This window comes from Procambarus clarkii, chromosome 82 (genome assembly GCF_040958095.1).
Source record: "Procambarus clarkii isolate CNS0578487 chromosome 82, FALCON_Pclarkii_2.0, whole genome shotgun sequence".
Classification (NCBI taxonomy): domain Eukaryota; kingdom Metazoa; phylum Arthropoda; class Malacostraca; order Decapoda; family Cambaridae; genus Procambarus; species Procambarus clarkii.
The window spans coordinates 5,068,937-5,096,445 of NC_091231.1; the positions used below are offsets into that span (position 1 = coordinate 5,068,937).

Sequence of the window (27,509 nt, forward strand, 5' to 3'; positions counted from 1 at the left end):
TTCATTCTATACGCGTTTATTGTTACATTTTACACATACACAAAAATTATTTTCTCAGACCATCATCCGTCCGAGTCCCCTTAGACGACCACACCTGGTAGGGGGCCCTCGAGACCATCCACACCTGGTAGGGGGCCCTCGAGACCATCCACACCTGGTAGGGGGCCCTCGAGACCATCTACACCTGGTAGGGGGCCCTCGAGACCATCCACACCTGGTAGGGGGGCCCTCGAGACCATCCACACCTGGTAGGGGGCCCTCGAGACCATCCACACCTGGTAGGGGGCCCTCGAGACCATCCACACCTGGTAGGGGGCCCTCGAGACCATCCACACCTGGTAGGGGGCCCTCGAGACCCTCCACACCTGGTAGGGGGCTCTCAATACTGACGCAGTACACTGACGATAATACTGATGGTGCGATACACAAGATTATACAGTTACGGCTGAAACAAACACCCAAGCCACGAACAGGAAATAAAATGGGAATGACGAGGTGTCAGTCCATCCCAGACCGTGATGGTGTGGCAACAGGCAGGGGCGGAAGGTCAGGCGGAAGGTAGAGAAGTAAAGCATTGAACATGAGAATAAAGGATATTGTAGAAGGCTTAATAGTTGGTAAACTTTGACGTCATGTCCTTCCAAGCCTCCTGAGGAAGTTCACATGTCTCACGGATATGTAAACACAGGTTCAATGGTACAGGAACCCTCCCTCTACCTTCCGGCGATCTGAAATCTTCAGCGTCAGGTGAACAATTTCCCGATCTTAACAAGATGATCTTAGCGACCCGAGACATTTTGGCCAGGATTCATCAAGCACTTACGTGTCCACTTACGAAGCCTGCACATCTTTTCCCCGGTTACTGCGGCTTAATCTGTACTTATTAAAAAATTTACCAGCTTGGAAACCTCACAGCCAAAGGTTATTATTGTTATAGACAGTCTCGAAGGGCTTCGGAGCTCATCAACTGCTTGATAAATACAAACTAAGCCGTCATTATTGAGGAAAGTCTACAGGTTTCGTAAGTGGAGACTTAAGTACTTCACAAGTCCTGTCCTGTCTTCTCCTTCACTTTTAGAACCTTAATGGCAGGTGAGGATGGAGAGGTGGAGTGGCCATGGCTGAAGATGTGATGACCAAGTGGCACCCGACGATGTTGTCTGCCCAGCTCCACCTATCCACTAACGGGTCGCGTTGTTTCCGTTATTGTAACAGTTACAAATGCAAAAGACCTATTAAGAAAAGTACCAGCTCTCAAATACTCCTGTTTTCTATGCATCGGACTCGATAGATTAGGCGGGTTCGTGCGTTTCTAGTTAGGCTAGAATGTAGGATTTTTACAGAGTAGCAAATCAGGAGAACGGGCCGGTGTGGCACCTACTACCCGGAGTATCTACAACCCAATCCTGCTACCCGCTTCATTTTCTTGTCATCTTACACAACCTGTTTCTCCTCGATGACGGCGGCTTTGTTAACATTTATTAAACAGTTTATGCGCGCCCTCAAGTACTATGAGGTGCTTTATAATGGGCGTTGTGAAGGTTCGATTAATAAATGTAATCAAAGCCGCCATGATTACTGAAAGATGCACAAGTTTCGTAAGTGATTCTTGATGAATACTGGTCCTGACATTTGAGAAATGTAACTGATATCTTGGACTCTTTGACATTACATTTGGAGGTTTTCGGTCATCCAAGAACCTCTTGAGACATTAGCAAACTTTCTATAATACCCTAGAACCTCCCTGGACACTTGCAAACCTCCATGGACATCTGAAAACCTCTCCGGACACTTGACAACTTACAACAATAGAGCAGGGATTGTGTTCGATTCCACGCTGAATCATTCGGCCGATTCTCTCCTTGGTGACAGATGTGTGTGACACCACCTCCAGGTGACAGATGTGTGTGTGACACCTCCTCCAGGTGACAGATGTGTGTGTGACACCTCCAGGTGACATGTGTGTGACACCTCCTCCAGGTGACATGTCCGCTGCCATAGACGCCCATGAAACATGCCAACACAGTATAAAGTAACCCCCAGTCACAAAAATGTTACAATAGTGATTTCTTAAGAGATATTTTGATTAATAATCTAGAACAAAAATCTAACATTTATTGTATTGATAAACTTTTGTTTGTGTAACTCTCAAGTTGAGGAGAGAGAGTTTCTCAAATGAGAGCACATCCCAGACAGTGAGTAGTACCCCTCTTGACACACACACTGCTGGAGTCTATGTACCTTCCCCCTCTGACCCCTGGCCTTTCAGTGTGTGTTCACCCTCTCAGATGTACCTGCCCTCTAAGTGTACCTTCCCTCTCAGCCTCGCTTCAACATCGCTCTGGTTGTAAGATATTCCATAATTGGTCATAGGATCCAGAACAAAATATGTTAATATATGATAGATTATATATCAAATGATCACACTTGCCATGAACAAATAACAAAGTGAGCCGTGTCTTGTGTGGCCAGGCGGTGATAGGGTCGGCTACGGCATGGATGCTTCAGCGGCGCATCTGCACCAGGAAGCAATGCTTATTACAGGTTTGTGCCGAAGATAAATAGTTCCAGTACCACGTTAAATTATCAACACACCATCAAACATAAGCTTGTAATAATGTTGGGGCTGTCTTCAGCCATTTAACAATCAACATATCTATGTTCTGGTACCCGCGCAGTTGTAAAGTAGTTCATGTTGAGTCATGATATTTACAGAGTGGTGAGCTCGGTTGACCCAGCTGTAGCCACTTAGACGAGGGACTACTGTGTGGGCATCATGATGGTCTCAGCGGGGCGGTGAGAACCTCCACTCGTCGCCCGATCCAAGCTCTCACTCCCACCTTCCTCCAGCTGCAGCGTCAACTCCCGCACCCTCTGACTTATGCTCAAGATGCTTCCAGCTGTAACTTCCTCGGCAGTGAGGGACGTCTCTGCCGCCTCGGCAGTGAGGGGCGTTTCTGTCGCCTCGGCAGTGAGGGACGTTTCTGTCGCCTCGGCAGTGAGGGACGTTTCTGTCGCCTCGGCAGTGAGGGACGTTTCTGTCGCCTCGGCAGTGAGGGACGTTTCTGTCGCCTCGGCAGTGAGGGACGTCTCTGTCGCCTCGGCAGTGAGGGACGTTTCTGTCGCCTCGGCAGTGAGGGACGTTTCTGTCGCCTCGGCAGTGAGGGACGTTTCTGCCGCCTCGGCAGTGAGGGACGTCTCTGTCGCCTCGGCAGTGAGGGACGTTTCTGTCGCCTCGGCAGTGAGGGACGTTTCTGTCGCCTCGGCAGTGAGGGACGTTTCTGTCGCCTCGGCAGTGAGGGACGTTTCTGTCGCCTCGGCAGTGAGGGACGTTTCTGCCGCCTCGGCAGTGAGGGACGTCTCTGTTGCGTCAGAAATATGGGACAGTTCTACAGCATCATAAGTGGATGATGACTTGTCATTTGGATCAGCAGCAAAGTGCGTTTCTACCGTGTCATTAATTAGGGAACTCTTTCCTACTATTTCTGTAATGAAGGATGTTTTATTTTCCGCATTGTCAACGAGGGAAGCTGTGTCTCCTGTCTCGGCGGTGCATTGACTGCTATTTTCTTCCAGAGTAGCTGGAATCGTCTCGGCTCCGTCTGGTATCAGGGACATTCCTTCCCCCTCAGCCAGGTTAGCGTCGTACGCGCTGGTCTCTCCTAAAATGGAGTCGATAAAGTCGGGATTCTGCGCAGCAAGCTTCTCGACCTCTTCATCAACCTCTTCCACCGACTCCTGCTGCGTCGCGGACGTCACTGCTCTCAGACGCGCGGATATCCGAGAGAGAACGGCATTGGACGCGGCCAAATTGACCGTCCTGAGAAGATGGTTCTCGGCGTGACGGCTGTGTAACTCCTGAAAGTGCACCACGTTTGCCATGGCGGTCGGCGTGGCCAGGGAGTGGCTACGCTTCTCCCGAGGAGCAAGGTGGTCCCCGAAGCGCGTTGGTGAGGAGCTCACCAGCGACAGGCTCTTCTCGAAGAAGGAGTACATCTTCTCTGCCTTGGGTGAGATACTGGAGGGCGAGCGTGACCCGTCCTCGTGCTCAAGGCCCAGCTTCCTGAGGCAGCTGTCGGTGCAGGTGCTGCACGACTCGCATCGTCCACCCAGCGCCTCGAATCCCGCCTGTGGGTCCCTGATCTCTGGTCGCTCCACGACCAGCCTCGCATGCTCCTGTAGGAAGACAAATAAAGGTCATTTGAGAGCTTTAGGAGGACTTCTAACCTGGATCTGAGAAAAGTTAGCATCTGTGGGGTCTTGAAGAGACAAGCATGGCGTAGTGAAGGTCAGTTCTCGACGCCCTGATGAAACTACACGGGGTGTTCTACCAGAAAAAGGAAGATCATTAGTGTGTTGTTATTGAAGAAGAGGAAAGTCCCGTTTGAAGACAAAAGAGGAGCCTCTTGTGTACGGCCTTCCAACACGTGTTCTCGGGATGATATAAAGGCAAAGTTCCACTGAATACATCTAAACACGGCATAACATTTTGATACAAAAATTTAGTTAGAATTGAAGGGAACTATCAGAAGAAAGCGCCAAGCCATTACGACTATATAGCACTTGGAAGGGGGTCAGGATAAGGATTTGGGATGGGACGAGAGGGGGGGAGGGGAATGGTGTCCAACCACTTGGACGGTTGGGGATTGAACGCCGACCTTCATGAAGCGAGACCGCCGCTCTCCCTTCTTGTTGTTTTAGATTCAGCTATTGGGAACAAAAAGTTTAAAGCAGCAAGGCTATGGTGAGCCCTACCGTCCAGCCCAAGTGGTTGGGAACTTGGTCTGGACGGGCTCACTTACCAAGCCTAGTCCGTGTATCTGCTCTTTAACCAGTTCCTCTAAATTTAATTCAATAACTATTCCATCCTAATTGAATTACATTTAGAGGAACTGGTTGAAGAGCAGATACTCGACTGGAATACAAAGTTACCGAACTGAGAATCTGGTTTTACCAGACAAGGATACAACAGTGGGATTTAGACCTAGGGGCAGATATTGGAACCGGTAAATTAAACTTTTTTCCTAGTACACTATCAACCCGTAGTTATACTTCCAGGTCACCAGTTTCTGCTGTGTACTGGGATCAGCAAACTAAAGAGAGAGCGGCCAGTCTTCCCACATGGAAGGCCCACAAGAACAAGCAACACTCATAAGCAAACTTTGAAAGAGCTTTGCATGGAACATTCAAGAATTCAACATACAGAATTTCCGTCTGGGTAATCCATGGACAGCAGTGTCGCTTTCTTGCAAACCCCATCCATTAACACTTGCTCATATTATGGGTAAGTGTTACTATGGAATTAGTTTGTTACAAAGCCACTAACAATCATAAAGTTTCAGAGAACCTCACGACCAAATGCTCAGCCGTGTACTTGGCAGCAGTTGAGGACTTGGATATAAAACGATTAGGGCGGATCATGTTGCAGTGAAAAATAAGCGACGAAAATTTTGACATTTTCAGTATCTAGTCAAAATTCAAATTCAAATGTTTATTCAGGTAAAGTACATACATACAAGAGGTTATACAAAAATTGATAGATTTATAGATAGAGCTAGTACATACAATGCCTAAAGCCCCTATTCGTTTAGAGAGTCTAAGGCCTGAACCCCAGCACAGATACCAGGGCTGTTACCCTCTGGTAACTTAGCTGGACAAGTTCAACTCTTGGCATAAAACTATGAGAAACACTTGTTACGCTGCCACAGTCCATAACACTTCTCTGTCTTCTTTGAGAGTCGGCTCGTCCACAACCAGTATGCATGACTGCCGGATGTGTTTTTTAATTATGTTAAGATGCATAATTATTTTAGTCAAAAAAGATGGCGCCCGGTATGTCTGCGATATGTCTGATGACTATGGTCTACAAGTCACGTGACTTAGGTGACATCAATGGGAGGAGACCTATAAGGTCATCTGTCTGCGAAACTTCCCGGGATTTAACATATGTTGCCCTGATGTCACCGAGTAAGAACAGTCAACCTTGGTGCTCTGTTGTTTTTAGAAGCAACAATAATCCATAATTGAAGCAGATGTACCAGAGGTCATACTTCAAGCACTCATAACTCAATATAACAAATATTTCTTGAAAATCTGACAGGAAAAGTCGTGAGTGTTATGCCTTGGGACTGGTGTTAACTGCGGGTAGTGGTCTACGTCGGGACACTGGACAGCCCACTTTTTTATCGTTTCGAAAGCGCTTAGACAGAGTCGGTTTCCCTCAGTGTTTATTGACATTTTGTTTAGATTAGTGTTTTATTGTGCTTATCTCTCTCTCATCTCTTCTCTCTCTCTCATCTCTTCTCTCTCTCTCTCCATCTCTACCTATTTCTCTATCTCTACCTCTCCATTTCTACCTCTTTCTTTCCTCTCACTTTGTCTTTCTGTGTGCCTGTATCAGTCTGTGGTGGGCAGCATAGATGGTGGGCAGCAAGGGTGCTCACGAGGATCTCCTCCTTCCCCCCACCCTCCCACACCCCTCCCCCCACCCTCCCACACCAATAAAATCACTTTATAACGAAGCTGTATAAACGACTGAGTGTGAGAGAGCCGAGGGTGACCAGTGTAGAAACTTCTCAAGGTGTAGTTAGGAGGCTGCCAGCCGCGATGTTTACCACACGTGCTGCACGCCCACCACCACGCCGCCTCGTGTTGATCCTGGCAGGCAAGAACATTATATTCTTCCGGCCGGGACGGCAAGATAAACATGGTTGTCATGGCGACGACGGTGGCGTCGAGGGGCGCCACAGTCCTCTTCCTTAATTATCATGAATTATATTAATAATAATAATAATTATTATTGTGTTGTTGATATCGTTATTTGTCGTGTGCACTTCGGCGATGATTTACTGTGGTTGTTACAAGTTAGCCGTGCAGCTAGTGTACAGCTGCAGTAGCACGGGGGGTCTGCTGGAGTTGTGGTCGATAACATTTGGGTAATTACCTATTAATTAATAAAATGTTTGAATTGTTGAAGCGATGGGATTGGTTGTCAAGCCGGCCAGATTTGTTAGTATAAATTTGTTTAGCTTCTGGTGGTGATTTCTATAGGTCGTCTTCCATGGTTCTCCCGCGGTCTGGACTGCTGTCAGCCTCAACTGGCGATGGCCTGGATCAGGATTCATCAAGCATATACGCATCCATTTACCAAACCTCAACACCTTTTAATAATCATGACGGCTTTATATACGAATATTAAGCAGTTTACGAGCTTTGGAACTTCACAACCCAAGGTAATTGTTATAAACAACCTCGTAGTGCTTCGGAACTCAAACTTTGTTTATAAAAAGTTAACAAAGCTTCCATGATTGCGGAAAAATGTACAGGTTTCGTACTTGCATGTGGAAATGCCTAATGAATCCTGGTCTATGAGGTTGTATGTCTTCATAGCCCACAGGCTTACCTAGCCATCACAGCCTGGCTGATCCGGTAACTCCAGCAGAACTTGTCCAGTTCCCTCTGGAAAGCTTCCACTGTTGTTCCAGCGGCATTTTGTATAGTGTTGGCAGGAGACTTAGGAATGGCGCGCCTCTGATGTGTACACTGTCTTCACTTATTGTACTTATGGCACCCCAGCTTGTCATTGGTGCTTATGGCACCCTAGCTTGTCATTGGTGCTTATGGCACCCCAGCTTGTCATTGAAGATGTTTACACTTCCTACCACATCTCTTATTTCAGCATGTTGTCATTATTTTGGTGCAAGTTTGGAACCAGTTCTAGTTTTTGTGTGTATATTAGGAGAGTTCTGGTCTTCCCTCCATGGCATACAGTTCGAGTGCTTAGAGTCAGTTCCAGGCCAAACCCACTCAGAACCAGAAGTTGCTCTGACAGCAGTAACGTGACTGCCTTGGCTTAGAGCCAAATCTCCACGTTGGCGGTGCATGGGTTTTTGGGTCCGGGTATTAACTGCACTCTTCTGGTGCAGAGGGTTTTTGAGTAATATCTTATCTCAAACTCTTACTAAGACTGTAAAACTCCTTTTTTACAGCCTCTAACACTGTTGAATTAATTATCGTCCTTCTCTCTGAACTTTTTGCTGCTTCAGCAAAGGTTTTGTCTGGTCCTACTCCCCAAATCTCGGTCACATTTTCTACTTGTTTAATTATGCTCTTCTCTTTCCCGTTGTATTTCACGCAAAAATTGTAGTTTTTCATGTATTTCATTGTAGTCCCGCCGCCCGTAATGTCTCCGCCAGGCTTCCCCCATCCTCACCTGCCTTCATTACTACCAGAAGCAACACAAACTTTTAATCCTGCGGCAATATTAACTCCTCAGGAAAGAAGAAGAATAGTGAACAAAAATACCCCTAACGACAAAGGAAGTTAATGACTATATTGGCTTGCGACCATTAAATTCGAATAATGAGAAAGCAGAGAAAAATGGTCTCTCGGGCATTGGGTATTAGATCGTACGTCCCGATCTTACTTCAGTATCTGTCATACGGTCTTTGATAGGATACAAGGGAAGATTTTCCTTGTCATAAAACTTTCGAGACATTTTGTATATTTATAATATAGAGAGTGTGTGTGTGTGTGTACTCGCCTAGTTGTGCTTGCGGGGGTTGAGCTCTGGCTCTCTGGTCCCGCCTCTCAACCGTCAATCAACTGGTGTACAGGTTCCTGAGCCTACTGGGCTCTATCATATCTACACTTGAAACTGTGTATGGAGTCAGCCTCCACCACATCACTTCCTAATGCATTCCATTTGTCAACCACTCTGACACTAAAAAAAGTTCTTTCTAATATCTCTGTGGCTCATTTGGGCACTCCACCTGTGTCCCCTTGTGCGTGTGCCCCTTGTGTTAAACAGACTGTCTTTATCAACCCTGTCGATTCCCTTGAGAATCTTGAATGTGGTGATCATGTCCCCCCTAACTCTTCTGTCTTCCAACGAAGTGAGGTTTAATTCTCGTAGTCTCTCCTCGTAGCTCATACCTCTCAGCTCGGGTATTAGTCTGGTGGTGTGTGTGTGTGTAGCAGGTGGGGGGGGGGGGGGAATTGTACTCCATTACTTATCTCAGGAGAGAGACACCTGGATGGTGCCCCAGCAGACACCTGGATGGTGCCCCAGCAGACACCTGGATGGTGCCCCAGCAGACACCTGGATGGTGCCCCAGCAGACACCTGGATGGTGCCCCAGCAGACACCTGGATGGTGCCCCAGCAGACACCTGGATGGTGCCCCAGCAGACACCTGGATGATGCCCCAGCAGACACCTGGATGGTGCCCCAGCAGACACCTGGATGGTGCCCCAACAAACACCTGGATGGTGTCCCAGCAGACACCTGGATGGTGTCCCAGCAGACACCTGGATGGTGCCCCAGCAGACACCTGGATGGTGCCCCAGCAGACACCTGGATGGTGCCCCGGCAGACACCTGGATGGTGCCCCGGCAGACACCTGGATGGTGTCCCGGCAGACACCTGGATGGTGCCCCGGCAGACACCTGGATGGTGTCCCGGCAGACACCTGGATGGTGTCCCGGCAGACACCTGGATGGTGCCCCAGCACACACCTGGATGGTGCCCCAGCAGACACCTGGATGGTGCCCCAGCAGACACCTGGATGGTGCCCCAGCAGACACCTGGATGGTGCCCCAGCACACACCTGGATGGTGCCCCAGCACACACCTGGATGGTGCCCCAGCACACACCTGGATGGTGCCCCAGCACACACCTGGATGGTGCCCCAGCAGACACCTGGATGGTGCCCCAGCACACACCTGGATGGTGCCCCAGCACACACCTGGATGGTGCCCCAGCAGACACCTGGATGGTGCCCCAGCAGACACCTGGATGGTGCCCCAGCACACACCTGGATGGTGCCCCAGCACACACCTGGATGGTGCCCCAGCACACACCTGGATGGTGCCCCAGCAGACACCTGGATGGTGCCCCAGCACACACCTGGATGGTGCCCCAGCACACACCTGGATGGTGCCCCAGCACACACCGGGATGGTGCCCCAGCAGACATCTAAACAGGGGTAACTTCGAGAAGACAAGTATAGTAGAGGCCAAATTTTCCAGATCAAGTTCTACCACAACTTTCCTGTCTGGAAAGAAAATTATTATTCTTGGCCGTTAATGGGGTGAGGAGGTCAGGTCAACCCCTGGGGGTACAAGGCTACAGTCACCTCAAAGGTCGCACCTATGTCACGACCTCTTGACCTGCGTCACATCTGCGTCATGACCTCTTGAATTGCGTCACATCTGCGTCATGACCTTTCAGTTACGGCGCACCAGCAGCGAGAGAGGAAAACCACGCTTGTGTAGCAGGTACTTGCGAGCCAATATTGAATACACTGATAATTCAATGCCTATACAACCACCCCGTGTTTATAATAAACAGCACCCTTATGACCTACTACGGTAGGGGTGAGATCGGCGCGTTCTGAGCTCAGAGATCGGGCATAGGGGACTTCTGCCCTTGTGATCTAAGCCCACAGGGGCCATTGTTACCTGACTACAACGACCTCCTCCATGAAGGCCATCGAACCAACACATTTTGTTGTGTTCCAAGCTTATAAGCGAGGATTAATTACAGCCTGGCGGCCTGGACGCCGGTGCCTGCTGTGGGCGTTGTGACGCAGGTCACTCCTGCGTCGTCTTCCCCGGCGACGACCCCTGTGGGCGTAGCCTCTTTTGGGTGGTGCTTCGAGACACGACTGTGGGCGTAGGCAGCAGAGATAAGTTTTACTGTGGGGTGGTGGGTGGCAGAGATGGGTCTTACTGTGGGGTGGTGGGTGGCAGAGATGGGTCTTACTGTGGGGTGGTGGGTGGCAGAGATGGGTCTTACTGTGGGGTGGTGGGTGGCAGAGATGGGTCTTACTGTGGGGTGGTGGGTGGCAGAGATGGGTCTTACTGTGGGGTGGTGGGTGGCAGAGATGGGTCTTACTGTGGGGTGGTGGGTGGCAGAGATGGGTCTTACTGTGGGGTGGTGGGTGGCAGAGATGGGTCTTACTGTGGGGTGGTGGGTGGCAGAGATGGGTCTTACTGTGGGGTGGTGGGTGGCAGAGATGGGTCTTACTGTGGGGTGGTGGGTGGCAGAGATGGGTCTTACTGTGGGGTGGTGGGTGGCAGAGATGGGTCTTACTGTGGGGTGGTGGGTGGCAGAGATGGGTCTTACTGAGGGGTGGTGGGTGGCAGAGATGGGTCTTACTGAGGGGTGGTGGGTGGCAGAGATGGGTCTTACTGTGGGGTGGTGGGTGGCAGAGATGGGTCTTACTGAGGGGTGGTGGGTGGCAGAGATGGGTCTTACTGAGGGGTGGTGGGTGGCAGAGATGGGTCTTAGAGTGGAGGGAGGGCGATAGATATAAGCTTAGAGTTGGTGCCGGTGAGAATCATACTGATGGTAAGAGAGAGCAGTGGGTGAGACAAGATGGTATAATGTTGCTCACTGAGGGAGAGGGAGAGGCGGCTTAGTGTGAGTGTTGAACACTTTCCCGAAGTGCGCGCTAACACCTCCTGATACCTGGGATTACGCTTAGAACCAGGTGGAACTTTAGGCAGGGGAGAGCTTAAAGGTACGGGGCGTTTAGAGACATGCAAGGGGAGTGGAGGACAGGTGTGTCACTAGCGGAGGACAGGTGTGTCACATGTGAGAGACAGGTGTGTCACAAGTGAGGGACAAGTGTGTCAACACTGGAGGGAGACGGAGAAGGAACTTCCACCTTCACTAACAAGGTGTCATTTCATGCCGTCGAGCAGTTGTGTGAGCCAACAATAATCTTTATAATCTTTCTCCCCATTCTCTCCCCCCTCCCTTCTCTCTCCTCTCTCTCTCTCTCTCTCTCTCTCTCTCTCTCTCTCTCTCTCTCTCTCTCTCTCTCTCTCTCTCTCTGTACCCTCACTCTCTGTCCCGCCTCTCTCCTCTTACCACCATCTATCTATATAAATTCATTTAACTTTGTCTCCTGCTCTTTTTTCGTGCTTTCTGTTCCTTTCCATTTCCTATTTCTCCTTCTGCTTTATTTCCTCATATTATCAACTCATAAATTTATATATATATATATATATATATATATATATATATATATATATATATATATATATATATATATATATATATATATATAATCACAACGAAATCACAATGGTTTGATGTATCAATGAGAAAATCATTGTAGGACAACGAGGTAACGGGCGTTCTGGTGAGTTGCAAGCACCTGTCTGAACCCACTGAGCCACGATAGGAGGTACCGTGGCTGAGTGGGTTAAGGACAGGTTATTGTAAGGTTATTTGTCATCACTTCCTGGTGCGTGCTCGGGCCGCGCTAAGCCTACAAATGTGAAAGAATCTGAACTCAAAGATTCACAGACTCAATAGATTAGTGAGAGGGTTTTATCGCTGAATTTTACCTTGGTAATGAAATTGCAGATTTTTGAAAGGCAACTTGCAGAGTAACTTTTTACACTTTTCAGCCTTGAAATCCCTTCATGCAAAATGTTTACGTTATGGAATTAGTTTCCCGAAAGTAGTACGGGTTTCTATACTCCTAGAATTTTTTTTCCATATTTTGGGAGTCATTCTTACCCGCGTTGTTAATGGAGTCTCCAAAATTTCTTCAGTTAGAAATAATTGTCTTACATTATGATTCTGTTGAAGAGAAACATGGTGGTGTTGTGGGCTGGGATCAATATCTGGGACTACAATATCCCAGGATCAACTGTTTTGCCCCAAAGAATATATCTATGTTTCTGAGCACATATGTAAGTGAACAGCTCTTTCATGTAATGAACAGTAACAAATCTTGATTTTCATTTTCCACTTACTGAAGTACACCTGAACTTAATACTCAAAGTGGCTGTAGTTCAGCCACTGGCTCCATAGTCTGACGAAGTGTGCCAGACGAAGTGGTGCTAAGTGCCTGGGGCTCCAGACACTGACGAAGTGTGCCAGACGAAGTGGTGCCAAGTGCCTGGGGCTCCAGACACTGACGAAGTGTGCCAGACGAAGTGGTGCCAAGTGCCTGGGGCTCCAGACACTGACGAAGTGTGCCAGACGAAGTGGTGTCAAGTGTCTGGGCCACCTACCACAGTGTTCTCAGGATCAACAACGGCGCACCTCCTTCCTCCCTCCCTCTACGGACTGTGCCTAGCGCGTAGGTCAGAGCGTGACAGGGTATGGCGCTAGGCCGAGCGTATAACGGGGTGCAAGTAGATGATACACAAGATAATCAAACGTTATATATATATATATATATATATATATATATATATATATATATATATATATATATATATATATATATATATATAAGAAAATCATTGGGGCAGGACACGGGAACCAGCATTCTGAGTGACCCCAGATGCGCGCCTGGGGTTATCCAGACAGATATCCTTCTGGAAGCAGAAGGATATTCAGCAGGATTGTTGGAGTGGTGGGTAAACTGAGAGCTGGGACCAAGTGAGAGGTGACTAATGATCAGTGGTTGGTCAGTGGTTGAAATGTTGAACCTCTTCTGTATTTTACAGGAAGAGAACACGAGCAGGTGACAAGAGGAAGACATTAAAGCTAGGAGAGACCTGAGTACACACACACACACACACACACACACACACACACACACACACACACACACACCTTCTCCTTCTCGTGGATGAGAGGCAGGGACTGCGTGAGGGCGTCACGGTCGACGATGCCGAAGGTGGTGGCCAGGAGGTTGCCAGCGGAGGGCTTGCGGTCACTCAGCAGGATGTGGCTGTAGGGCGGCCGCTTCCTGCGGGGGCTGGGCGAAGACGCGGTCGACGACCCCTGGTCGTCCTGCAGCACCAACAAATGATATGGGTTAGTATGTCAACTGATGTTGGCCTCGACAGTCATAAGGATGAGGGATGTACATGATGTCTCATTCATTCTTGTACACACACTTGTAGTCAACAGGATGGACCGAGGTCCGGGATTCTCTCTGGCTGGGTAAGAGGTACATACTTTGGGTGAACTATGAGTTCAAAGGTGGCCCTGGTGTACACACTGGGTGTGGCCCCTGGTGTACACACTGGGTGTGGCCCCTGGTGTACACAATGGGTGTGGCCCTGGTGTACACACCGGGTGTGGCCCCTGGTGTACACACCGGGTGTGGCCCCTGGTGTACACACCGGGTGTGGCCCCTGGTGTACACACCGGGTGTGGCCCCTGGTGTACACACTGGGTGTGGCCCCTGGTGTACACACTGGGTGTGGCCCTGGTGTACACACTGGGTGTGGCCCCTGGTGTACACACTGGGTGTGGCCCTGGTGTACACACAGGGTGTGGCCCCTGGTGTACACACCGGGTGTGGCCCAACACAACCACCTCCATCCTCACAGTCACTAATCCCTGCGGGATGACTCTTGACCTTTGAAAAATAACTATTTGCAATTTTGCAGCTATTCTGGTATATGTGCGCGTGACGGCCGGCTTGTGTCTCCTCAACTGGGGAGATATGTGATGAAAATTCCTCTTAATTATTGTTTTCCTAATTTGCTTATTCATATCGTTATTAACAGTTTGCGCTTTTCTAGTTTATTTCCGTTTTACTGTTCCTTTGCTTTACTGTTTTTGTTTACCTACCTGTGTGTGCCAGTCATTATTTTGACATGTGAAAAGCTGGAAAATATCTACGCAATTCTTTGTGACTAAATCCGTGTCCCGAGGTCTCTGGCAGGTGGTATATAGTCGTACTGGCTCGGTACTGTCTCTCTCACCTTAGATATGTGAGGGGCTCAATATGCACACAACTGTTATGTTCTATAATCTTGCATATAGGTTTGGCGTCTGGGTGACCATGGAACTTTGTGGGCAAGGAAAACAGAAGGAAAGAGAATAAGAAATGTAAGAATAATCGAGTAAATTAGACAATTAAAAAAAAGGAAAGTGTCCAATACCTTTGGATGACCACACTGTCCCTACATTGTTATGAGTTAGTTCATTGGAGACTTAAATTGTAATGCCTGTGATGGCCTGCCAATTGTCGCTCGACCTCCGAACACTGTTTTTTAAGCAGGAATGTTTTCCTCTTGCTTCAAGTGCTACAATAATATTTTGTTCCCTCGCATACGAGTGTTAACATATTACCTGCATAGAAACACTTGTTAGTCACTCAAGTTATTTAAGTGTCGCCCCTTTTTTTCACTTCTCTTAATGTCTTTAGTCCTCTTTCTTTAACTTCAGTAATAGTATTATTTGACAGACTCTTGACAAGTGAAGCACAAATCCAAATCGATTTCAAGTGATACAAAAATATTCTTCAGTTAGAGAAATATAACTATAACCAAAGAATTATTATTTGTTGTAACACATGAGTAATACAGCCACACTTCTGGCCAGTCCTGGACGACAGAAACACTCGCTGACTTACTAATATTATCGGCTTACCATTACACACTTTCTTATTACCATATACAGAGTACTTATTCAAACAAAGCAAGCACATTAACACTATTTTAATGTACCAAAAGTCTATTTTATGTTAAAGTGATGATAATTATATTCAGATCATTTTTTCGGAAACCGTAAACGTACATAGAGCTTCCTAAGGACCATTCGTTACTTATTTAGCTAAATCTGATACGAAACGAGGTATTTGACAAAACATTTTCGGCGCCATTTTCCCAAGATGGCGGCCGAAGCTCACTTGAGGCTCACTTAGCGTAGAATAAGGTAATGTAAGGTAACTTGCGGGAGGAAGCACCAAGACGTTACGAATATATAGCACTTTAAAGGAATATGAGTACAGGGATTTAGGACAGGACGGACGAAAGGAATGGTTCCCTACCACTTGGACGGTCGGGGATTGAGCGCCGACCTGCAAGAAGCGAGGCCGTTGCTCTCCCGTCCAGCCCAAGTGGTCAGGCTAACGTAGAATTATGCCTCGTATAATAAAGGGTTCAAGAAATGTTCCAGCTTTCTGGGATTTTTTCCGAATTGGCATTTTTTTGGCTTAATTGACTGGGGGAAAGTAGCCTCGTGAGAGGACTGTTAGCGGCGTGTACTGACCTGTCTGGGAACTTTGGAACAGTGACAGTGGCAGTGAGGGCCCCGCGGACTGATGGGCGAGCTGCTCTTCACGCTCCTGGGCGACTTGGGCGATCTGGGCGACTTGGGCGACCGTCGGTGACCTGCAACACATGTTTATGATGACGTGATGTTCACTCTGCAACATACTAGGTCTGGTGTATATACAAAGTTGTATATACATCATTATAGTTGTATACAATCCATCGGTCTGCTGGCGCGTCGACCAACTAATACTCCAGTCATGATTCTACTTGTTTGGCTATGTATCGAAGTCAAAGGTATTCAAGTATTTACATTATCTGAAACTATAAAATGTGATTTATTAGGTTATAAATGTATATTATCACACATTTCAAATCGGTTTCCAGTGACGCCGTGAACCAGGTGTGTGCTGCCTTGTGTAGTCTTGTCTCCCTCCCCCTCACCTCTCACCTCCCGCACCTGAGCCCTGCTGTAAGTAGATATAATAATTGCTTTGGCCTCAAGGATGAGTTTGAACTCAATTACGGGCTCACCATAGTCCGTGCTACATGGACATTTCGTTTCGAGTAGCTAAATCTAAAACAACAACAACCTCAAGGTTGAAATATTTTGAGCTGACGGGTCACCACCAGAACTTACGAGTTTCAAGTCTTCATAATGGCCGTCTAGTAATCTATTTCAGAGAGTCAGCGTTGATAACGCGACTGTGTATACAGTATTCGACCAGTGTATGAGAAAACTTCGCTGCGCACGATTTGTTCGGTTTCCACTTAGCCACATGCCACTAGAGAGGCTGGGTTAACAGTTAAGTTGGAAAAAAATATACTATCAAACGATACAGTAAACTGTAGTGTTAACTTCTTACTTCTGAGATACTGTATAACCGAAAAACTTTTGCCAATGAGTGAAATGCTCGTTGACAGTCACACAGTTCCCTGTTCAAATAAAATACTCAGTCACTCTGTTCAACCCTATTAAATCAACATTAAATCCAGGCCTTCATAAACCCAGGCCTTCATAAACCCATGCCTTCATAAACCCATGCCTTCATAAACCCAGGCCTTCATAAACCCATGCCTTCATAAACCCAGGCCTTCATAAACCCAGGCCTTCATAAACCCATGCCTTCATAAACCCAGGCCTTCATAAACCCATGCCTTCATAAACCCATGCCTTCATAAACCCAGGCCTTCATAAACCCATGCCTTCATAAACCCAGGCCTTCATAAACCCATGCCTTCATAAAGAACGACACTCATTTAGGAAGACCGAACACCTTGAAGAATGAATGGAGCTTTCTTAAGACCCCGGCTTCGTGTTCCCCAAACATGATAACAAGAGACAGTGGCAAGCAACTGAGTTCATGTAAAACAGTGCTGTAGATAGATTACCGGTGATGGGAGAGTAGAGCCTCGTGGGAGAGGAAGCTAGTCTACCAGGGAGAGGAGAGTAGAGCCTCGTGGGAGAGGAAGCTAGTCTACCAGGGAGAGGAGAGTAGAGCCTCGTGGGAGAGGAAGCTAGTCTACCAGGGAGAGGAGAGTAGAGCCTCGTGGGAGAGGAAGCTGGGAGGTTGAGCCTATGCCTAGTACTGTGACTTGTAAAGTTTGTATAACTTATCTAACGCTACTTACCCTAACACATGAACTAATCACCCTGTTACTCTTATCAACACACAGAGTAGAAGCAGTGTGCAAGGGTTCAAAACACCAACTTATAAGTTTGGTTACATATATACTCAGACTTTTCCTCCTACATGCGACTACAGCCCATTTCAAGACAAACTGTGAATTAAAAAGCTGTAAGACCATTGATTATCAGTCACGAGCAACTGAAGATCTAAAAATAAACGGAAACCAACAAGTACTAGTAACTTGAATTGATAACCAGACACATGAAATAAGTTGTTTCTGATGAAACAAGAACAATACAAATATAAATATCTTCTATAAACAATACTGCATATGGGTATATAGATCGCAGTGTGACACATGTGGACACAATCCATATAGTGACACATAATTTCCCTTAAAGTAATGCGCATGTTTTACGATATAGTAAGAAAAACAAAGGAGAATCGAATCAGAATGTAAATAACAAGGTTCTTCGTGGAGTTAACTTTGGCTCACGTGGTGTCAATAATCAAAACCTCGACACGGTTTGGATCAAAAACCTCGTTATTGGGTACGTGCCCATATTGGGCACGTACCCAACAGCAATCACTGACAAATTAGCTGAGGCTAGTCCCTAGTGTCTGGCCTCTAACAGATATTCAATTTTATCAATATAAATATTCTTCACCACGAAAGGAAGCTGAAAAATTAACTCTTCAGAAGTTAATTTTATAACTTAGTCTAATGCAAAATGATGCGTATCGTTGTTGCTCTCAACACATCGAAGGCCGAGAGGAAGTGCATACACGTTAGATGAAGCTGAAGTATATATCACCAAGTAGCAGGAGGTGATGTTAGGTGTAACCAAGTTGTTGATGGGTCGGCCAGTTGGTTAGATGTGACCTGAATATTCTGCCATGGTCTTGAGGATGGAATGGTATGTGCAAGTGTCGGCTGGCTCTCGATAGTTACATGTGCGTTTGATATGCAGTGCTTCGACAATGTCTAATCTTCTAGGTGGAGAACTGCATATCAGTTGCCAGAGGGAGCTTTTAACCCTTCTGAAAACGCGGGGGGGGGGGAGTTCTCATAATTGTTACCTTGTGTGAAAGCGGGAAAGTCTCATAACCGTTAAGCCGGAGTTCTCATCACCTTTACCTTGTGTGAACGCGGGGAGGGAGTTCAGGGAGGCGGCTGCTAGCTAGCAGGAAATACTAATTATTTCCCCTGTGAGTGTGCAAGGAAAAACCACATTTATCAGTGTGTGTGTCCGAAGCTCTCGCCAAATTAATTGGTTTGTCAGTCTGTTGTTGACAGAGAGGCAGGCTTCTTTACCTGTGCGTGAGTGCTGAGCCCCAGGTGAGCAGCTGACGTAAACACCTGTAATGCTATAACACATGTTTACAGCACTCAAACCTCTTTAATATATTCGAACACATATTTAAACGATCAAACCTATTTAGTATATTCGAACACAGATATACTAAGATCTATTTTGTTTTCAAATCCCCCAATCATAAATATGAAGGAACAAAATCCTCAGAAATAATAGGGTGGCATTTGACAAGCCGCTGGCTTCCTGTCCGCATCCAGATCAGTTCAGGAATGCCTAATGATTAAGTCTGACAAATTTTATATCAATTCAGTTGAAATCCGTTTGATAGCGAATGTTAACAGCGCTCAAGCTGAACTCTCGGTGCAATACCAGCCCCCTCTAGGCAAGCCTAACCCAGTGTTCTCTGGCAGCTAATTAATTGGATTTCTACCCACCACCACCCGTCTCTCTCTCTCTCTCTCTCTCTCTCTCTCTCTCTCTCTCTCTCTCTCTCTCTCTCTCTCTCTCTCTCTCTCTCTCTTCACGACATAAAGAGTGTAAATATGTTTACATTCACCATGTGTTATAGTGAATGTTCCATCAACATCAGTTCCAACATTAATTGCATCCAATAGAAATTATTTACTTGCTTAAGAATAACAGGTTCACAATACACTAAGCTTTGTGTATTGTGCACATTTTCCTGGTACACAATGCACTAAGCTTCCCAGGTTCACAATACAATTGAGAGGTCGTGTGAGACAGTAATGAGGTGTTATCTCTCTCACACGATCTGTGACGAGCCTAATTCAGCGGTAACTCCTTCGTCGGAAGTTATAATTGCAGGAGTGTGGTGGGTGAGGGTGAGCTCGTGATCCCCGGCACACCACCACCGCTCCGGCACACCGGCATGCTGCCCAGTACTACACACCTGCTACACCTCCTCTTTTGAAGTCATGTCATACCGTACGATGTACTTCTATGACAGCCGTACCTAGGTGTAAGCTGGCTATTGAACTGACAGCTTACGCCCAGTACGTCCTACCCTCAGTAAACCCAAGAGAAAACGGTCGGTTTACTCCACATTCGCCGCCAAGAATGACCACTAAAAATACAGGACCACATTTCCAGGTCCTCTGGCTATAGTCACCATCTCTCCTCTCAACACACCTGCATGGAATACACTTCCTGTGCTTGTCCTTCTATATTCATTTTCCATTTGATTTACATATTACTAATGAAGAACCAATAACAATTGCTAATAAATAATAGTATTTTCATAGATATATTCAAGGACTATGAAGGAAAAACATTTATGTTTTTTTTCCAACACTCTTAAGGAGTCGCTCGGTCTCTGTAGACTTGAGAGTAGTTCGGTGTGTGTCAGTAGTCAGTGGATGCCGCGGTGACAGATTTGAGTTTATAGGTCTTGAATATTTACGTGAAAGCACCAGCAAGTATTGACAGTCCTCGTGGTGCAGCATTGTCTTCGTAACACACCAAGTTACGTGTATGATGACAACGCTAACACTCTTCCCCTCCACCTTGTCCTCTGTGGTGTTTTACATGCAGCAGATAATTCATAGGTATCTATTTATTGCTACGTGAACAGAGGGATCAGGTGAAAGAAACTCTGCCAATTTGTTTCTCCCGGGAATCGAACCCGGACCCTTTGGATAACGCCTTATGAGTGTTGCCCGCTCTGCGGCGAGGACCTGTGTGTGTGTGTGTGTGTGTGTGTGTGTGTGCGTGTGCGTGCGTGTGCGTGTGCGTGTGCGTGCGTGTGTGCGTGCGTGCGGTGCTAGTATATTAAATTAATTCGGATGTTGTTTGTTGTTGTTCAAGATTCAGCTCCTGGGAACAAGCAGTTTCAAGCAGCACGGGCTATGGTGATCTCGTCGTACTTGGCACAGATGTGTCGCCTGATATTTCGGACTTGTGTATTTCTTTATACACACACATGACACCGTTCCAGTCTAGAAGCTCCTTAACACACTAAGTTACAGGAAGAGTATTCCCAACAAATAACACGCTGAATCATACATTTTGTAACCCTTATTTAAGAGGCTAGTTATATTAGGATTTATTTGATTATTGAACAAACATGTTTCACATCTACCAGGTAGTTTCAGCCTCATTTGGATTCCTCCCAAGATTATCGTAGCTTTCAACAGGTTAAATATATATACATGAAACCAGGGAAACCCCCTCAGAAAATTATACAAAGGTCGCTATCCTAGCCTGATCTTTATTCTCAAGATTAACGGCTATAATCGGTGTCAGAATCTTAAGAGGTTACATTTAGGTCAAGGTAAAGTTGGTTCTAATTGTGTTACTGTGCACAGGTCTCATCTGCATCCATCACTCTCTTAATACACTGAAGAGGGCCAGCAAGGGGGCCAAATCTTAACGTCTATTATAAGATTATATTATCAAGTGTAACAGTGACACGTAACACTTAAAACTCCAGCACCTACAAGTGGGTATACACCTGGGGCTGTGTACACACCTGTGACTCCAGCGACCAGCATCTTATCGGACCACAAACCAGTTTACGATCCAAAACTGCCGTGCCCACAGCCACACATACTCTTATAAGCTGCTACACTTTCTTTCTCACTAACTGCACATCATTCATGTCAGCTTCTCTCATCAACTCTTCATCATTTATGACCATCAGTGGATGTCTGCTGCCTCAAATGAACAAGGTTCGCTCACACACTTGCACTACAGCGCCCAGTAAGTGACATCAGAGGTGAGGTGCTGGGACCATTCACGTGGATCACCCACACCTTTGCCTGGTATACGTCTACTTACAGAGAGTCATACCATCCATCTCGGTGACCACTGAACTTCAGGGTCTGCTGAACGAGATATAATATAAACTAATTATATCTCCTCGTTCAGCAGACCCTAGAGGTCAGGGGTCGCCGGGAGGGATTGTATGGCTCTGTAATAAGATACAGATCTACCCTATCTGTCGGATTATCTCCTTATTCAGCACAACTGTTGGCTGTAATGGAATTGAGGAGAGGGTTCCCTTGTACCATGTCAGAATGCCTCTCACAGGATCGCTCTGGTCACTTGGTTAAACCAGAGACACATCTACAAGTGTGGAATGCTACAGATTATATATATCATAAAATAATCATAATGAATACAGTGTACAATTTCAACAGCTTAAAACATGGTTAGCTGCACTAGATATGTAGTAATTCAGGCGTCCATAACACATTCGTCATGTATATGCAAATTTCGTCTTTTTAGTGAAATTTTCGTAGTGGAATAGTATATTTCATCATCAAGTGATCATTACTATTTATCCCATCGTGAAATTCAACACATTTTACAGCCGCCCCCGAGTGATATTTAAGTAAGTTCTATCATCACTTTGTGCTGTCAACGTTCCCAGAAATTACCACTGTCACGACTCACTTGCCCCTCACCACTCTTGACCTGACCAGTACTCACCTCCTCTCTGTCGCTTACACACTCATGAAGGGATATTTTCACACTTGATTCTTCCTGCCAACATCATCGGTCGTAGCAATGCATCTCTATTTCTGAACTGGCACACCATTATTAACAGGCCTCATCAGTACTCTGCGGTGATATCTCTCCATATTTCACTATCTATACTACCGATCTTTCATCTCTTCACTTTCCATCACAGACTATCCAAATCGCAGTCTAACGCACGCACCTCCCCCACTAAGTATTCCACCAAAGCTCAAGCATAAGTCTTCGTAAGCTTCAAGTTCAATTGGGGATTTTCATATCGATCCGGAAATAGTTCCAACGACTTTATTCTCCTCCTCAGGATGGAATACTACCAGTGACAGGCGAGGTAACACTAGGTGACCAAAGTGGTCTTTCTTCTGGTCTTTAGGTATAGGAATATTAAGACAGAATCGCAGATATGTCTCCTGATGCATAATGTGTGATCATCCACCTGGTCTGACTAACTCTCGCAGCAATAAATTTCTTACGTGCTAGTATTTCGGGTCTTCAAACTTGAGCCACTTTTATTCCTGCCACTTGTTTTCTCTGATCATCAAATTTCTTTCACGTAATTATAACATGGTGACGCCATTCACAGTGGGAACATTATCCAAAAGCAACGCCAATTCAACATCGAATCAACGCCCTCAACATAGATTTAACGTTGATTGAACGTCGAACCAACGCCACTCTTGGATATTACGCCCACTGCTTACATCTAGCCACATTTTAACTCCCACACTTTACCACACCACACTCGCGTTGTTGTTGGCCGCAGTTGCTCTACTCCCGTCTGAAGTTTTATCCACCGTTTCCATCAGCTTCTGCACTCGTATTTGTTAAAGAAGGTTTTCTGACCGGCTGGTCCCACAAGGCTTGGTGAAGCCTTTGAACTTTGCTTTTCACGATCCACTTCCCTGCATTTCGAATACGGTCTTACTCTGCTTACCATGTTCCACACTCAATAATGTTTATCGGTTGTCCTAAGAATGTTGGCCTTATCCGTGGTTCTCTTAATATCCTTGTTGCTTGATTATGCAGCTTGATAGTTTCTAGTCTTAATTTTAATCCACATCGTTAAACCGCTTGGACTCATGGGTACAACCACTGTCTTGCTTCCATGGATTCCATAGCATACCCGGCGTTCGATCCCCGACGGTTCAAGCGATTTGGCATCATTCCTTCCCTCCGTCCTAACCCAGCTCCTTGTCTTTATTTCACTTCTAAGTCCAATATAGTCGTACTGGCTTAACACGTTCTTCTGATAATTTCCTTCCTTCCTTCCTTTAATCAACATCAGGCAATCCTATATCTTGACAAGCTTACACCGAGGTAACCCTGAGGAGAACACCAGGTCCAGCCCAGGCTTCAGTAGATCGTAAAGGCTTGGTCCCGTCCCCTCACACGTCCTAGTCACTAGACGCAACACTGACTACTGCAGTACGCTAGCACAGGAGTTCCCCAATCTTTATCATATGAAGGACCTCCCAAACATGACGATTTTCTGCCTAGGACCCCTAACTAAAACACAAATTATGATCAAAAATATATGAACAATATTTACTCATTCTTACATGAAGTAATCAGTAATAAACTAGATCAAATTTTCATTTCAATTTCTTTTTAGCTTCTTACCCCTAGGAAGAAGCTAAACAGACAACCAGAGCGCAACTCCATAATTTCCTGAGACTGATGGATGCCTACTACTACTACTACTACTACTACTACTACTCCTGAGAAGGAAACAACAAAATCAGTTTTCTTCGTCTGGGTGAATAATGAAGTGCAGGATATGAAGGGGTTGTGGCTTGAAATGTCATCAACAGTTTCAGACAGGGACGGATATTGAGATAGATTACGATTGTCAGTGTCTACAGAGAAAGTGGGAGTCATTTTATCAAAAGAAGGCACCAAGCCGGGAAGGCTATGTAACAGAGCCATTTTAAGACTGTGGCTGATTTGTTAGCTAAATTATTCTCTTATTGCCCCTGACTCAGTGCTTATATTAACCCTTTTCGTGCCTATAACACAAAATATTAGTTTTGGGCCTACTAAATTTGGACCAACTTATTGATAACTGGCTTGTGAGGGGGGGGGGGGGGGGCGCTGACCTGCACTCGCGGGCAACCTCATGGGTGCCAACCTTTCGTGTTTTTTTAAATTCCCAGTGTTGTCGTTTTCTTTCTTTTTAATATATATTTTCCGATCAGGTGTTCAAGTATCTTGGGACATCACTCGCGTAACCCTTGGACCTAACCCTTCCCCTTAAGACCCTAGAGCAGTGTTTTTTAACAGGTGTACCACGAAGGGTCCACAGGTGTGCGACGAAGGGTCCACAGGTGCGCAGCGGGAGTTTGAGGGACCATTCATTTGAACGAGTCAACTGACACATGAAAATTATTGTCACTTGTGCTGAAAAAAAATCTAATAGAGTGCCTTCACTACTTCAGTGCTTTGTTGAGTGTGCCGTGAATTTAAAAAGGTTGAGAATCTCTGCCCTAGACAATATGGAAAATGAAATCGTGGTGATGGCGGCAGTGTAAACACGACCTGCTCAGCTGTTGCGGTATCCATCATTCTTATCGCTGGATGCCAGAGTGAACCGTCAACTAGACCTCGTTAACGACTCGCCACAAGTTCTGTTCACTCACCCATATATACCCCCCCGAGTGACTCACCACCCAGCACCCACAGACTCACCCATACTCCCCTCAGTGACTCGTCTTGCTTGTGCAGAAGGCCTGGACGAGGACCTGGCCGCTGAGCCCTGAAATCATCGCAAGGTAAGGTCATGCACGCCTTGCTGATTGACTTACCTGTGTATTCGTAGATTCCAGGACATATCTCTTCCAACTTGCGTTCTTGGCCCTCGACGGTAAGGAAGAGGTTGGGGAGGGTAAAACGCCTCATTTTGACCTCTGACCCCACTGTGGTAGGGGGTCGAGAGGGTCCTCCTCCCCCATCCAGGCTGCCGGAGGCCAGGGTGGAGCACATCCTGGCTTCCCTCCCGCCCCGGGGGGAGCGCGCCGCCTCCTTACTCTCCAGGGTGGAGGCCAGGCATCCCCACGCCTCCGTCAGGAGGAGGGGAATAGTACTGATGAAGAAGGTGATGGGACGATTGAAGGTTAGGGAGGGTTAAGAGAAGACTGAAGATAATTGTGAGGTGAAGGTGAGGGGGTCGAATGAAGGTGACGGGTCGAGGGAAGGAGCGGTCGACTGTAGATTTGGGGACACTGAAGATGAGGGATTGTGACGAGGGACTGAGAGAAGGTATGATTAAATGAATGTCCCTGGAAGAGGGAAGTATGGAGGCGCCGACGCTGGAGTGAGGAGTGCGCTCTCCTGCTGTCAAGGTGGTGATTCCCTGCGGGTTATGACCCACTTCAACAAGTGTCCTTACACGTTGTCGAGGCTGTAATCTTGAAGGAAGGTTAACTACTTGCTACTGTTTATAAGTGTCACTTGTCCACCTCACGCGTGTTTACACGAATCACTGTAAATATTTTACTTCCAGGTACTTGCAAATGATGCTGTCATTATATATATATATATATATATATATATATATATATATATATATATATATAATATATATATATATATATATAATATATATAAAATATATATAAATATATAAATATATATATATATATATATATATATATATATATATATATATATATATATATATATATATATATATATATATATATATAAATATAACCAGAGGTGGTACCCCTTCTAGGTAATCACTTAATTACTATATAACCCGGCCAGAGATCAAACCTACATTTATACACGTACAATCCCAGGGATCACCCCCCCCCCCCCCTTGCTTATAAGAACTGGTCAGCACTGGAACTTGTTAACTAAGATGTATAACTAATCGCCGGCAATTCTCGTAGTGCACAATCGGCAACGACTAGGTAACCACTGGTGAAGGGGTTACGGTACTGTGTGCGCCAGGAGGTGATCCCTGGAAATGCCGATTCGAACTCCCGGTCAGGTCAAAAAGTTCTTAAGTTATATAAAAGAATAGTTACAAACAGAACAGAACCCACACTATTTCATATTAATAAAAATCAAAGTATTTTCATAACTGAACACTGATATATATATATATATATATATATATATATATATATATATATATATATATATATATATATATATATATATATATATATATATATATATATATATATATATATATATATACTGTAACAATGGTCTTAGTGATTGTTGCGGGAGGCATCAAGAGCCTGACCACCGGGTCCTGCCCCACCGTGAGGAAGGTGGCGGTGGAGGAGCGACACACACGCACGCACACACCTGTTGAGCGCCTCGCTCCAACTACCTGCTGCTCCTCCTGCCTCGTCCCCCCCGCCCGCAACACCACCCAGGTACGATAACTACTGCCCGTGTCGCCTGCTGGGTCTGAATGGCACAATAACCATCCTCCGTGTACCAATTGTACAGGTAAAGGAGGGAGCGGGAAGTGGGGAACAGACGGAAGAATAGTCTGGAGAGGAGACTTCGTAGTCGTAGAGAGTAGAGCCAGGGCTTAACCCCAGCAGCAGGACGAAATTTTTGTTGGACGAACAAAACAAAACAATTTTGTTTTGTTTTGTGATAATTGTTCACAATTATCTTCAGTCCAACCTCCAAAAGCACCCAGGCGGGCGGCCAAGAGGGCCAAGCAGCAGCCAGTGTACTTGTCTAGCACTCCACCGATACTGCAACACTGTCTCGAGGGGCCTTCAGGGTATTTATTTTCTCTTCTTTGATTTTTTTTTTTGTTATGGTTTCTTGTCTGTACTGGGGTGACCGGGGGTACCGGTCATATATATATATATATATATATATATATATATATATATATATATATATATATATATATATATATATATATATATATATATATATATATATCGTACCTAGTAGCCAGAACGCACTTCTCAGCCTACTATGCACGGCCCGATTTGCCTAATAAGCCAAGTTTTCATGAATTAATGTTTTTTCGACTACCTAACCTAACCTAACTGAACTTTTTCGGCTACCTAACCTAACCTAACCTGTAAAGATAGGTTAGGTTAGGTTAGG

At 46.0% G+C, this 27,509-nt stretch overlaps 1 protein-coding gene across 1 annotated transcript; it reads right to left on the bottom strand.

Annotated features, from left to right (window-relative positions):
• On the bottom strand, positions 1–26,756 carry LOC123764387 (uncharacterized). Its single transcript, XM_045752111.2, has 5 exons — positions 26,692–26,756; positions 25,223–25,899; positions 15,978–16,099; positions 13,584–13,763; positions 1–4,176 (listed from the first exon to the last, which is right to left on the bottom strand). The coding sequence occupies exons 2-5, from the start codon at positions 25,398–25,400 to the stop codon at positions 2,761–2,763; spliced, it is 1,896 nt and encodes a 631-aa protein (XP_045608067.2). The 5' UTR covers positions 25,401–25,899; positions 26,692–26,756; the 3' UTR covers positions 1–2,760.
• Positions 26,757–27,509: the final 753 nt, after the last annotated feature.

Coding starts and splice junctions, on each gene's coding strand:
- LOC123764387 (XM_045752111.2), bottom strand. CDS start 25,400: ATGTGCTCCACCCTGGCCTCCGGCAGCCTGGATGGGGGAGGAGGACCC. Junction 16,100..25,222: donor TGGAATCTACGAATACACAG/GTAAGTCAATCA, acceptor CATGTGTTGCAG/GTCACCGACGGTCGCCCAAG. Junction 4,177..13,583: donor TCATCCACGAGAAGGAGAAG/GTGTGTGTGTGT, acceptor GTCTTCCTACAG/GAGCATGCGAGGCTGGTCGT.